The sequence below is a fragment of the Symphalangus syndactylus genome, chromosome 22 (genome assembly GCF_028878055.3).
Source record: "Symphalangus syndactylus isolate Jambi chromosome 22, NHGRI_mSymSyn1-v2.1_pri, whole genome shotgun sequence".
Classification (NCBI taxonomy): Eukaryota; Metazoa; Chordata; class Mammalia; order Primates; family Hylobatidae; genus Symphalangus; species Symphalangus syndactylus.
The window spans coordinates 49,656,079-49,670,914 of NC_072444.2; the positions used below are offsets into that span (position 1 = coordinate 49,656,079).

Genomic DNA, 14,836 nt, shown 5'->3' on the forward strand with positions numbered 1-14,836 from the left:
TCAGTGCTGGGTGAACAAACGTACACACAGAGCACAAATGAGAGGAAAGAATCTTACGAGGTGCTTGAGAGTTGGACATGACTTTTAAAATAAAATTGCCTCTCTACAATGCTTTGTCCTCGAGCCTGACCTTCACATACGTAGTGAGCACAGACGAATCTTGGGTGTTCTGACCTGTACACAGTACTTACCCTTAAGCCATGCTGATCCGGAGCTCCACCAGGGATTCATCCATAATCCCAGTGTAGGCCCCAGAGGTGGCTGCAGTGCATTCACTCTAGGGTGCCGGCTACGTGGTGATGGATGTGGTGATCTTATTTCATGAGACTCCTAGCCTTTCCTCAGTGCTGCAAGGAGTTAGCGGGTCCTCCCAGGGAAAGTAAAAAAGACCTCCAACAAGAAAGACTTGAGGGAGGTAGGGCTTCTTTAAGTGGGACATATTCTCAGACAGCTAGGAGAATGAATTCTCAGTCCCTCAGTAAGTACTAAGCTCCTGGTAAATGCCCAGCTTAGTGGGTACTTAGGTACAACAGAAATGTTTCAGTTCCTGGATGTTTGGTAAGAAGAAACACACACGGAAATGCCACCAGAAATACAAAGCCATCTACATATGGTGCCGTGTGAGTGTCACAGACAGAAGAACAGAAGTTGGGGGAAAAGTGTCACCGGTCTGATAGGGAGGCCTGGGGAGGGGCTGGGACGTGTGTGTCAGCCACAGCTGAGGGACAGTGAGTTTTGTAGTTCAGCAGAAGGGCTTTATGGAGAGTGGGAGGTCAGCAGAAACAGTCATGATGATGGTGCTGGCTGCACCACGGAGCACCTCCCATATGCCGGGGTGGGGTTCCCTTCAGGAAGACGAATGAGGCGCAGCCTGCTCCTCAAGTGCACCGCCCTGCCACCTTCCACCCTGAGCCAGGGCTGGGCTGCCAGCTTTCCCTGGCCTCAGACAGTTCAAGTAGATTTTCTGGAATACATTTTCCTTGCCACAAAGGTTATATTGTAATGGTAAAAACTGCAACTAATTTTGCACCAGCCTAATGTTCATTGCAATCTTTCTATCTATCTAGAAGGTATGAAGAGGAAAACAAAGTTACCCATAATCTTACCGGCCTGAGAGAAAGAGCGTTAACCCTTGATGCACTTTCTTCCAGGTGTTTTGTAGTGATAAATGCCAGGTAGTGGGTGTGAGTAGCTAAAGCTCATATGGGGCTTCCTAGTGAAAAACCCACTAACAGCAGCACGGCTGGCCCCAAACGTGTCCATTGTTAATGAGATGAACTCAGCTGTCTAGTGCTGGAAAAATTTCCCTTTACCATTCCACAGGGCAGAGCTGACACATGGACTCATGCACACTCCCTGAAGTGAGCCCTGTTCATGGGGCAGTGTAGCCCTGGGCTGAAGGTGAAGCCGAGCCTCTTCTGGAGCCACAGTCTCTTCCCAGAGCCCCAGGAGAGCCTCAGTGAGGGCCCCAAAGTGACCCCAAGCAGTTTATATGGCCTCTGAGCCCAGCCCCGGGCCTGTCTGCTACACAGCTCAGGTGGCCTCTCTGTGGGCCTCCTGTCCGTTTCCCACGCTCCCTGACTTGTACAGACTTCTTCACCCCCTTCATGCCCATACCTAGAAGCAGCTTTCCAGATGATCCATATGCTGTTTCCATGGGCCTGTCTTGCTTCACTCACAAGGGCTGGGATGACTGAAGCTGTGAGCTGGTAGTCTTCACCTTTTTGTTGTATGAAGTTAGAGCTGAGTTATTTTGAGTAGCAGAACATAATGCAAAGAGGAATCTAGATAGAATGACCAGCCCAGTCAGGGCTGGCAGTAGGTGAAAAGTATTCGAGTTCTGTTGTACTTTGTAAGAAAATGCATGTGCGTATAGCCTGGTGCCTGTCTTTATCTGTCATTTATATAATGTGTACTCTGTGCCATTGGTAGTAGTAAGCATCCTTTGCTGACTATATCTTGAGTACTGCTCACCATTCATCTCTGTGACGCCCCTGTTTTACAGATGAGGGCATGGAGTTTTAGCGTTTGGGACTAGCATGACTGGGACTTGCTCCCTGAGCCCAAGGCCCAGGCTCTTTCCACCAGGCCTTCTGCTGTCCTCTTTCTTCCTCACTGGGTTTTGCATTTTGCTTCCATCTTTATTACAAGAGGGTCTTGTGGCCCTCCAGAGGTCAGAGGCTGCTCCTTTGACCATGAGATAGCCATTTCATGTACCTCCCTAAAAATGAAGGCAAAGGGGTCATCGTGAGCACAGAGTCCTAGAAAAGCAACTTTCCAGAACAGATTCCTCAGGAAAACCCTTTCAGGGGCTTCTCTCTGCGCCTTCCCAACTGCCTGGCAGGTGGGCCTCTTCCAGGAAGTGCCAGCATTGAAGTCACTCTGATTTCCTCCAGGCTTCTTTCCAGATGCTCCAGTTCTAGGTGTCCTACATGCCATTGGGAAGCATTTCTGTATTCAGGTGCTAGTCTTCTAGGGCGGAGGTGCTCCAATTTTAGTGTGTCTAGAAATCACCTGGTGCTTACCAACACAGCTTGCTGCACCCCCTCCTCTAGTTGGGGCCCACCTCTGAGTGAGCAGGTCTGGGTGGGCCTGAGAAGTTGCATTTCTAACAGGTTCCCAGCACTGCTGCTGGGGCTGATAGGGGGCTGCACTTAGAGTACCACTTTTCTTTTCTTTTCTTATTTTATTTTATTTTATTATTATTATTTTTTGAGACAGAGTCTTGCACTGTCGCCCAGGCTGGAGTGCAGTGGCGTGATCTCGGCTCACTGCAAGCTCCGCCTCCCGGGTTCACGCCATTCTCCTGCCTCAGCCTCCCAAGTAGCTGGGACTACAGGCGCCCACCAACACGTCCGGCTAATTTTTTGTATTTTTAGTAGAGATGGGTTTTCACCATGTTAGCCAGGATGGTCTCGATCTCCTGACCTCGTGATCCACCCGCCTCGGCCTCCCAAAGTGCTGGGATTACAGGCGTGAGCTAACGCGCCCGGCCGAGTACCACTTTTCTAAGGTTTTTCCCAGAATCCCCCAGACCTGCCTTTCCGTGGGCCACACTCCCCTTTAAAATCACCCTGCAGACCACTCTGTGTTTACTTTAACAATTGAGCCAGGCGAAGCAATGGCTGCCATCTGACATTGAGTGAGGTCATTGTCCTTTGGCCTCTGAAATCAAAAGTGGTGTTTGGTCTTTCGCTTCATGTGGCATGTGGAGCTCACTCTTTGGGGGAACTGGGTGTTTCAGGTGGTGAGAGCAGCTGAGGAGGCTGCGTCCACACTGGCCAGTTCCATCCACCCAGAGCAGTGCATCAAGGTGCTCTGCCCCATCATCCAGACGGCCGACTACCCCATCAACCTTGCTGCCATCAAGATGCAGACCAAAGTCGTCGAGAGGATCGCGAAGGAGTCATTGCTGCAGCTCCTCATCGACATCATCCCAGGCTTGCTGCAGGTAGGCCCTCGTGTTGGTGGGGCCTGCCCCTGGCCTGTGTGGGGCTGCGTAAGTTGAAGTAATGTAAGGGCCGTGTGCTCCTCCTTCACTGGCAGGGACGGGTAGGAAAAACCAGGCAGGACCTGTGAGGCTGTGTGGCAGGGACACTTCACAGCCTCCTCTGTCGGCTTCCAGCTCACCCCCTCTCCCGAATGCACCAAGAATACTTTCCTGGCGGCTCACAGAATGAACTTTCTGTTTACTATAAACATATTTTGATCATTTTTTTGTTCATTCCTTCAACAAACCCTTACTGCACACCTGCTGTAGCCCCAGCCCTGGGCGAGGTGGACCATGGAGTGTAAATCAAACAATGGCCTTTGGTCTCATGCAGCACACAAATACTTACTGAAACTCTTCTAAGCATGAGACAGTGAGTGAGACAGACTGGCATAAAGCAGCTAAGTTCCACTGTGTGGACTGCCTCAGAGGATTTTCAGCCTACTGTGCAGCCACACAGACAACAACAGGTGTCACCATGGGCTACATGACAGTAGAGAAGGGGTTTCCAGGTTGGGGTGGGGGAGAGAGGGTTCATAGAAGAGGTGGTTTCAAGTTGGCCCTTGGCAAGGGAGTTTCACTGGGGAAAGGTGGAGAGGAGTCAGCATCACATTTAATCAATGCTGTTGTTTGCTGGATGCTTGGCTTGGGGATTAAACACTTAATTGTTGAAGACTAGATTATTCCAAGCAAAGGGAAAGGCACAGAGACTGAAGAGTCCCAGGCTGTTTGGAGAATAGCAGCAGGTAGCCCCAGCTGGGTGTGGGCCAGGATGAGGCCAACAGATAGATGGAGGCCCAGCTGCAAAGTGACACGGACATCAGGCTGTGGGACCAGACGTTCCCCAGCAATCACTGGAGGGTAGAGGGGTTTTGCTCACAAGAGCAAGTGATGATGTTCTCATTTCTTTAAAGGCATTTTCACAAGGAAATTTGCTTTACCTTTGGGAGAAATGGGAACAAAGCAAGTTCTCTTTCCCCTTCATTTCCTTTTCTCATTCTCTCTCCTCTACAATGTTTCTTGGATGGCAGCTTGTTACACGGTGATACCTGTGCAGACGCAGAGACCAGTCTGGGACTCGCCACCCTCCTGCGTCCGCACCCCAGAAACCAAGTTTCTCTTGATGCTAAGTTGTGACCACTTTGGGGTGAAAGCTGTCTGGATTCCATTGCGGGGCTGAGGTCTATCCTGGTTGTTACTGACAAGTCCAAGGTTGAACTCGGAGGGCATTTGTGGAAACACTGATGAGATGTTGGCTATGGAATGAATCTTTGATCTGGTTTCCTTTTCTTGTTCCCTTCTGGCTCTCTAGGGTTATGACAACACCGAAAGTAGTGTGCGTAAGGCCAGCGTGTTTTGCTTAGTGGCAATTTATTCCGTAATCGGAGAAGACCTGAAACCTCACCTTGCACAGCTCACAGGGAGCAAGGTATGTATAGTGTTACCTGGGCTGATACACACACCTGGGCTCTGCCAGCTTGTCATAAACCCATTTGACTGCAGCTCTGGATTCCAGACAGGTTTGTTCATTGTGTTTTAGCTGGGCCTTATTTCTCCAATAGGATTTTTCTAAATATAAAAATGAACTATACAGTGAAATCAGTTTAAGGTAACACTAACATTATACAACATAGTCTGCCTTAACTCCTGTTTATGAAATGCTGATTTTGAGCTGCTGGTTTATTTCTAAAAGAAAAACAACTTTAATTAGAAACCATCCGATTTTTCATGGAAACACTGAAGAAATTTACCTGCTTGCTTAGCAGTTGCTGAATCAGAGCTGAGCCCCTCCTGGGCATCAGTAGTGGCAACAGCTGGCTCTCACCTTGAGCCTGTGGGGCAGCCCTACGCACTTTGCATGCGTTGACTCGTGTTTACGGCAACATCCCTGTGGGCATGGTCATCCCCCTTAATGTGCCCCAGGGCACAGACCTGACTCCAGGAGGCAGACTTCTTACTCACACTGCTGCCTGTCATGTTCCTTTAAGGGTGTCTGGAATTAGGGGAAGAAAATGGACCAAAATGGATGTCACTGAAAATGAGAGTGGCTAGACTGCTTATTGGTTTTAGTTAAAACAACAACAACAACAAAACCCCTCAAATCTGACATGCTAGGCTGGTGAGAGCAGATTAAAAACCCGGCCTCATGCTGTGGCAGGAGAGGCATGGTGAAGGGGTGAGGCCTTGGTTCCTGGAGAGAAGGCCAGCTGGGCCTGGGGCCTCAGGTCCTGCCTGTGGAGAAGGCACATCTCTGTGGAGTTTAAAATCCCCACCTTTTTTACAAACCACTCTATCAAACGAAGCCAGTGGAAAGCATGAAACCAGAAGCGGCTGCTCTTATGAGAGGAGAAATTGGCAAGTGGGGCCCATTTCATCATTTCAGATTGAGCTGTTGCTTTGATACGGCTGGTGAACATTAACAGCTGGAGCCTTCCTTCTCCAGAGTTCTGGGGAAGCAAAGCTCTGGCTGGGGTGTTCAGAGCAGGGTTTCTCCACCTTGGCTCTGTTGACACTCTGGGCCACCTTGTTGAGGTGGGCTGTCCTGTGTGTAGTAGGAGGTTTAAGCAGCATCTCTGACCACTACCGTCTATACTGACCTGTGCCAATAGCACCCCCTGCCATTGTAACCATCACTGCTGTCTCACACCTGGCCAGATGCCCTCGGGGGGACAAAATCACCCCTGGTTGAGAACCGGTGGTCCAGAGGAGACACTGCCCTCTTTTTGTAAACAGGAATCAGCAGATAGGCTGGAAGAGGTGTATGAGGCAGGTGTGCAGTGCATGGTTTGGGGGCGAACTGATTCTGTTCTCCAGTTCCTTCTGCTCGCCCTACTGCTGCACAGGCTCCTCATCAGATCCCCTTCCTAATTATCTGAAAGGTGCTGAGCAAAAGTCCCCCCAGCTCTCCTACCTCCATCAGGGATTTGTAGGTGATTCCTGCTGACCGGGAGGACCTTCGATGATACAGTCCACAAAGGGAATTACATTTATAAAATGGAAAATTCATCCAAAAATAACATGAGTCACACCTTGGTTTTGTCTGGCACTTTTTACTTTTCCTGAGTAAGAGAGTTGTCCCATCAACTCATTTGACCCTTTGGATAAGGGACAGAAAATCCAGGTGTTTTCTCCTCCCCATTTGGCAGTTGACCCGCTGCTGCCACTCTTGGTGAAGCTTTGGGTCCAGAACCCACATTCCTGACCAGGAGCCAGCGCCTTCCCTCCCCCAGTTACAACCTTAGTTCCTCAGGGGTTTGGAGAGACTGGCCTTCACATCTTTCTGCTTTTGTAGCCCAGTTGATCCAGCCATTAAGTTTTTTATTATTATTATTTTTATATAGAGCCTCGCTTTGTCACCCAGGCTGGAGTGCAGTGGTACAGTCTCGGCTCACGGCAACCTCTGTCTCCCAGGTTCAAGTGATTCTCCTGCCTCAGCCTCCCGAGTAGCTAGGATTACAGGCATGTGCCACCACGCCTGGTTAAGTTATTGTATTTTTAGTCGACACGGGGTTTTGCCTGGTTGGCCAGGCTGGTCTCGAACTCCTGACCTCAGGTGATCCTCCTGCCTTGGCTTCCCAAAGTGCTGGAATTGCAGGAGTGAACCACCGTGTCTGGCCTAAATTTTTTTTGATGTAATAGCTCTGGTATGTTCATATGAACTTTGTAGACTCAGGTACACATCTCCTAATACAAACTCCCTCCCTTCCTCAACCAGATGGTAGCTGGCAGAACCTGGTGCTGTCTATCTCAGTTTCGTTGACTAGAAACAAAGAGAATCAAGTCATGGCTCCCTGTGTTCCAGTGTTACAGGCCTATGGGAACACCCTCTCCTTTTGCTTAAATGAGGTTAATAAATGAAGGCTGGGCACGGTGGCTCACACCTATAATCCCAGCACTTTGGGAGGCTGAGGCAGGCGGATCATCTGAGGTCAGGAGTTCAAGACCAGCCTCACCAACATGGTGAAACCCCCATCTCTACTAAAAATACAAAATTAGCTGGGTGTGATGGCACATGTCTGTAATCCCAGCTACTCAGGAGGCTGAGGCAGGAGAATTGCTTGAACGTGGGAGGTAGAGGTTGCAGTGAGCCGAGAACGCACCACTGCACTCCAGCCTGGGCGACAGAGCAAAACTCTGTCTCAAGAAAAAAATTTTTTTAAGAAAATAAGTGATACCAGGGTCTGTAGGAAGAGGTCTGATGAAGGGAAGGAACCTCTGTAGTACATTTGGAGAGATGCCGTGCTGCTAGGGCAGCAACACTAGCTTTGGGGTCAGCTTGCCTTCTGGTCTCTGTTCCCCACTTACGAGTTTTATGACCTTGAACAAACATTCTTTTCTTTTTCCCCCCCTCCAATCTTTTTATTGTGGTATAATAAAATTTACCATCATAACTTTTTTTTTTGAGACAGAGTCTCACTCTGTCACCCAGGCTGGAGTGCAGTGATGTGATCTCGGCTCACTGCAACCTCCGCCTCCCAGGTTCAAATGATTGTTCCGCTTCAGCCTGCTGAGTAGCTGGGATTATAGGCGCTTGCCACCACACCCAGCTAATTTTTGTTATTTTTAGTCGAGACAGGGTTTCACCATGTTGGTCAGGCTGGTCTCGAACTCTTGACCTCAAGTGATCCACCCACCTCCCAAAATGCTGGGATTACAGGTGTGAGCCACCTCATCCGACCCATTGTAACTATTTTTAAGGGTGTGGTTCATATTGTTGTATAACCATCACTACCATCCATCTTCGAAACTTTTTTCATTTTGCAAAACAACCTTTGCACCCATTAAACAATAATTTCCTATTTCCTTTTTTCCCAACTCCTGGCATCCACCATTCTACTTTCCATCTCCATGAATTTGACTACCCCAGGTGTCTCATATAAGTGGGATTACATCGTATGTGTCCTTTGTGGCTGGCTTATTTCACTTAGCATAATGTCCTCAGGGCTTATCCATGTTGCAGCATTTGTCAGAATTTCCTTCCTTTTCAAGACTGAATGTCCATTGTGTGTAGATAGCACAGTTTGTTTTTCTGCTCATCTGTTGATAGACCCTGGGTTGCCTCCACCTTCTGACTTTTGTGAATAATGATGCTGTGAACACTGGTGCACCTGTTCAAGTCTTTAATGTTTCGAGGAACCTCCCTGCTGTTTTCCACAGAGATTGCACCATTTTACATTCTGACCAACAGTGCACAAGGGTTCTAATTTCCCCACATCCTCACTAACACTTGTTATTTTCTGTTTTTATTTTTCATTTTTCTGATTTATTTCTCATTATTTCTAATAGCCATCCTCTATGAGATGAGCATGGGTATCTCATTTGTTGAAAAGAAATAACCTGATGACGATTTCTTATCTGTTAAAAAGGTGATCCTTTCCCCATTGAACGGTCTTGGCATGCTTGTTGAAAATTACTTGACTGAGCCAGGAGTGAGTGGCTCACGCCTGTAATTCTAGCACTTTGGCAGGGTCACTTGAGGCCAGAAGCTCCAAACCAGCTTGGGCAACAGCAAGACCACGTCTGTGCATGCATAAATAATTAATTAATTTTTGGTCACTCAGGCTGGAGTGCGGTGGCACAATCATGACTCACTGGCACCCTTGACCTCCTGGACTCAAGCCATCCTCCCATCTCAGCCCCCTCCCCAAGTAGCTGGGATTACAGGCACACATAATCACAGCTAATTTTTAAATTTTTTGTAGAGATGGGGTCTCGCTATGTTGCCAGTCTGGTCTTGAACTGGTTTCAAACGATTCTTCCACCTCAGCCTCCTACAGTGCTGAGATTATAGGCGTGACCATGCCCAGCCAATTTTCTCTATTTTTCTATTCTATATTTTGTTTATCTCTGCTCTAATCTTTATTGTTTTCTCCTGCTAGCTTTAGATGTAGTTCTTTTTTCTAGTTCCTTAAGGTAAAAATTTAGGTTGTTGATTAGAGAGCTTTCTTTTTTAATGTAAGCATTTATAACTCTAAATTTCCCTCTTCAGCGCTGCTTTTGCTGCATCCTTAAAAATTGTCTTTTCATTTTCATTTGTCTCAAGATGTTTTCTAAGGCTAGGTGTGGCGGCTCACGCTAGTAATACCAGCACTTTGGGAGGCCGAGGCAAGAGGATTGCTTGAGCCCAAGAGTTCAAGACCAGCCTGGTCAACATGGCAAAGCCCCATCCTACAAAATACAAAAATTAGCTGGGCATGTTGGCGTGCACCTCTGGTCCCAGCTAGTCAGGAACCTAAAGTGGGAGGATCACCTGATCCTGGAAGGTCAAGGCTGCAGTGAGCTGAGGTTGTGCCACTGCACTCCAGCCTGGGCCTCCGAGTGAGACCCTGTCTCAAAAAAAAAAAAAAAAAAAATTCTTTTTTTAAATATGTCTTCTAGTTTATGATCTCTTCTTTACTCATTGGTTGTTTAAGAAAATGTTAATTCAATTTTTACAAATTTATGAATTTTTTAGTTTTCCTTCTATTATTGATTTCTTATTTCATCCCGTTATGGTTGGAGAAGATAGTTTGGTATCTTTTTTTTTTTTTTTTTTTTTTGAGACAGAGTCTCGCTCTGTCGCCCAGGCTGGAGTGCAGTGGTGCAGTCTCGGCTCACTGCAAGCTCCGCCTCCCGGGTTCACGCCATTCTTCTGCCTCAGCCTCCCAAGTAGCTGGGACTACAGGCGCCCGCCACCACGCCCGGCTAATTTTTTTTTGTATTTTTAGTAGAGACGGGGTTTCACCGTAGTCTCGATCTCCTGACCTCGTGATCTGCCCGCCTCGGCCTCCCAAAGTGCTGGGATTACAAGCGTGAGCCACCGCGCCCGGCCGATACTTTGGTATCTTTTTAAATCTATTGAAACTTAATTTGTGATCTAACATGTGGTCCATCCTGGAGAATAGGATAAACCGTATGTTAAATCACAAATTAAATTTCAATAGATTTGAAATTTAATGTGTCCCTTGAGAAGAATGTGTGTTCTGTTGTTGAGTTTCATATACCTCTGTTAGATCAAGTTGGTTTGTCAGGCTAAGTCCTCTGTTTGCTTGCTTAGCATCTGTCTGGTTCTTTTATCCATTATTGAGGGTGGAGCATCGAAGTCTTATCTCCAGAAGCTTTTCTGATGTCAAGTCTGTTTTGTCTGATATTAGTATAGCCAGCCTTGCTCCCTTTGATTACTGTTTCATGGAATATCTTTTTATATCCCTTCATTTTCAATCCATTTATGTCTTTGGATCTAAAGTGAATTTCTTATAGATAGCATATAATTGGATCACATGTTTATCCATTCTGCCCATTTCTGTCTTTTGATTGAAGAGTTTAATCCATTTACATTTAAAGTACTGCCAGGCATGGTGTCACACACCTGTAGTCCCAGCTACTCAAGAGGCTAAAGGTGTGAAGGTTAGAGGATTTGCCCTCTGACCTTGGCCCAGCCACTTCACCCCTGTGGAGCAGGGTTCTCACCCTGCTTTTCCCCTGGCTCTGATGGAGCCTTTGGGCTGCAGTCACCCTTGAGATGAATGGCCCTGCCCCCATATCCCTTCCTCCATGAGCTGCTGTGGCCCACCTAGTTGTGATACCTGGTGGTGGTCTTGTAATTGCCCACTGCTTTTCCCTGTCCTCTGGGCTCTGACCTCCTCCCTCCCTCTGTGGCCCTAGCACCTGGCAGATGCATTGGATGAGCAGCAGGCACTCAGAACATGTTTTTATAATGAATTCCTCAACCAAGGGAACTAAGGGACTTGCTGTTTTCTTACTGTCACCTGGGATTCTTTTTCCTGTTTTCTACTTTCTGATTGCTTTTCTTCCTGCTAATTCAGTTTCATCTTCTCTTTTCAGATGAAGCTACTAAACTTATATATAAAGAGGGCCCAGACCACCAACAGCAACAGCAGCTCCTCCTCCGATGTCTCCACGCACAGCTAATGGCAGCACCTGTCTCTTGTGTAGACCTAGAAGCAATCGGTGGTGCCTCTCAGAGACCTTTCCCCACCCCCTTCATCGGCTGCCCAGTCAGTACAAGGAGGCCCACAAATATTTATTACAATCAGTATTTTGGTCCCTTCCAGCTTTTCTGTAGAATCTTACTGGTATTGAATGTAAAGGAAGCAAGGCCTGTATTGCAGTCTCATACAAAACAAAAGGAATAAGAACAGAAAAGAGCCATACTGAAACACGTCTTGTACAGCCTGCTGAGATAGCGAAACCATGTGTTTGGGGTGCAGTTTTTAAAAATCAGAGCGCTCTAGCCACTACTTGGTAGAAAGTAGCATTTTTTTTTCAGTTAATAACATATTTGGGGGTGGGGTGGGGTGTTACTTTGTGTTCCTCCTCCTTAGCCTATTTTCTTGTGAGTATGGTCTGTGTGGGGCCTCTTTCACAGCTGACACCATGAAAGGTGATATATCTTTAAGTTGTGTTCTGAGACCTACTAAAAATGGGAATCAAGTCTTGGCAAGAACAGTCTGAAGATGGCCTTTTAACAAACGCTGGGAATTTTGCTTGTCATATCCAGACTGGAGGCCGACTGCCCTGGCTTTCAGTGTAGAATTGGGAGTGCACCCCAACAGTCTCCTTCCAGCCCTCCCTAATCGACTCTGACAAGGTCCCTACCCCAGAGTTTCCATGCAAAGGAATTCTTCAAGTTTAAATCTGGACACAAAACTAAGATAAATGTATGGCATCATTTAGGGATGCCTGAGATGGCAGTTCATGAAGCACAGAAGATAAAAAAGAAGTCTTTCATCTTTACTGCTGAGATCCTTGGGAACACTGTTGTCATGGGGGTTCTGCCAAGACCCTCATCTCTCTGCTACATGGTGATTCAGATTTAGCACCAACTTCTTTCCTCTCCTCGAAGTTCTGCCTAAGCTGTTCAGTTCTAACATGGTCTCAATTAATCTGGTAAATGACATCTTTACCATCTTAGTTCTGACTTCTCCATTTAATGTGGGATTAAGAGCCAAGAAAAGCCTAGAGAGACTGGATATCACAATTTTTTTTAATTTTATAAACTGAAGTAGTTCCTTGAATGTCTGTTGATGAAATAGTCACTGTTTAAGGAAAAAGTAATTATGAGGTGTAGCAGATTGCAGAAAAACAAGATTAGAAACACACTTAAAAAGAACACACATTTAGAGTCTCTCTTCCTCCTCAAGGAACCACTAGGCCCCCTTTTTAAAAACACCTTTAGAGCCTAATTACTCCAATAAAAGTAACTAGAGGTTTGGAGTCTGGTTAAATAAATTCTGAGTAAAATTCTTAAGCCAAATGGAAATTCTTAATGCAATCATGAGGACTTCTATTGTCTCTTACTGTTGTATTAGATCCTATAAATTGAACTGATTTTTCCATAAGGAAAATGCTTCTTTTGAGATTAATTCTAATAATGTATTTGCTATTCCAATGGAGAGCCCACTGCAACTGCTAGGACTGAAAGCAGAGGCTGGGTGCCAGAGCACGTGATTCTTACCATCATTTCCACAGACCCCTCTGCCCTGACCCTCCGGATTGGATGTAGGAAGCTGGGAAAGACTGATGTTGTGTTTGGAAACATGCGCTGAAAATGAAGGCCCCATAGTGCGTAGGAACAGTAAAGCCAGGGTGCTGACCTGCGTGCGTGTGTGTGTGTGTGTGTGTGTGTGTGTGTGTGCGCACCCTACACATGTGTGGTACCTCACTGCTGCTGTCTAGGGAACTTGAGGGATGCGTTTCAAGGGGTTGGGTATTACTGACTAGCTTTGGCTCAAAATATAGCAGGACCAGGTCTTTTGTTGATAAATACTGTTTGTTGATTAATATGTCATTAATGGTATTTCTTTTTTACACTCTACAAGTGAATTAGTCTCTTGTTGACCCCTCTTGTAGGAATGTGCGTCGGGCTAGATTATCCATGAGTTTGTTTATTCCTAATGCAGTTACAAAGACCTTTCTCCTTGAGCTCTTTGACTCCCAGAAGGTCCCCCAGTCCCCAGTGTACTTAGAAAGGATCTTGAACATTGCTGGACATCCTCATAGTACTCACAAAGGGCTAGCCTTGAATGTCACTCGCCCAGTCTTCAGTCTCCTGACTTAGAGAGAGATACAATCACGTCACAGGTCTCTTGGCCTCAATCTGAAAACTGCTGCCGCCGCGCCGAGAAGACTCGCATGCCGCCACCACCTCACTGGGAGGGCGCCGAGCCCACCGTCGCCCCCTAGACCCTGACAGCTGCAGCTGCCTTGCCTTGCCGCCGCCTCCCTGCAGGGCCCCTGTTCCAATGAAAAAGAGAACACAAAAGAGCAGAGCACCTAATCCTGTCTCTGCCTCCCTGTCTACCTGACTGGCCAGGGCCCGAGACCCCTGCTGCTCCACTGCGGGGCTGGGCGGGCTGACTCCCTGCTTCCTCCAAGCTGCTGCCTCCCCTGCAGCCAGGGTCTGGGCAGGGCGCAGCCGGTCCTCGGGGCACGCACCTTCCTTCAAGTGCACTGTGTGTGCTTCCCGGACCTGCGGCGATGCCATGGGCCTGCCTTTTCTACGCGCCTCACTAGCTTACCACCCTGTGCAGGTAATGCAACTGATTTTGTCTCATCAGTCTTTTTCTTTCCCTGCCACCCTTTATTTATCAAGCATAATGTTACACTTTAAAGGACAGCAAATAAGAACTTTGTAGAATCCCACCAGGACTTTGCTAACAATAATGTTTGGAAATAAATAAATGCTCTGAAAAAATATCAGCCCCCAAAATAGTTTTGTTGGCACTGTGTTCACACGCATGGTCCCCACACCCCCAGGTTGGGTGGGTTTTTTTGTTTTTTTGGGTTTTTTTGGGGCTTTTTCATGTTACATCCATATCTGTATTTATATCTTATTTGTTTCACTTTCAAGTGTATCATGGCAAATGTACAGATTTTTTTTTGTTAATAATGTGCTAGGATTTGCTAAAAAAAGAAAACAAACAAAAAAACCCTTTTGAGTTTGCCCTAGAATAAATGAGACTTAATTCAATGTTCTGCATGATGATGTCTTTATCACCACCATGCCCTGCAGATAGCTGATCCCCTCCCCCCGCCATCAGAACACAGCCATTTCGATAAAGGATCCAGGAGGAATCATACATCAGAAGAGCTCTTTCCCCTTGTGACATCAAGAGGTCAACCCATGTAATCCTAGCATTCTGGGAGGCCGAGGCGGGCGGATCACTTGAGCTCAGGAGTTTAAGACCAGCCTGGGCGACATGGCAAAACCCCGTCTCTACTAAAAATACAAAAATTAGCTGGGTGTGGTGGTGTGCCTGTAATCCCAGCTACCCAGGAAGCTGAGGCGGGAGAATCACTTGAGCCCAGGAGGCAGAGGCTACAATGAGCCGAGATCACGCCACT

General features: G+C 47.0%; 1 protein-coding gene across 10 annotated transcripts in view; it reads left to right on the forward strand.

The window, feature by feature from the left end:
• Positions 1-14,462, forward strand: part of CLASP1 (cytoplasmic linker associated protein 1) — a 303,251-nt gene extending 288,789 nt beyond the window's left edge. For all 10 annotated transcript variants that reach the window (XM_063631296.1, XM_055262139.2, XM_055262140.2 and 7 more), the window contains 3 exons: positions 3,245-3,451; positions 4,803-4,919; positions 11,315-14,462. In XM_063631296.1, the coding sequence (XP_063487366.1) occupies positions 3,245-3,451; positions 4,803-4,919; positions 11,315-11,401 (411 nt within the window). In that variant the 3' untranslated portion in view covers positions 11,402-14,462. The remainder of the gene's footprint in view (positions 1-3,244; positions 3,452-4,802; positions 4,920-11,314) is intronic.
• Positions 14,463-14,836: the final 374 nt, after the last annotated feature.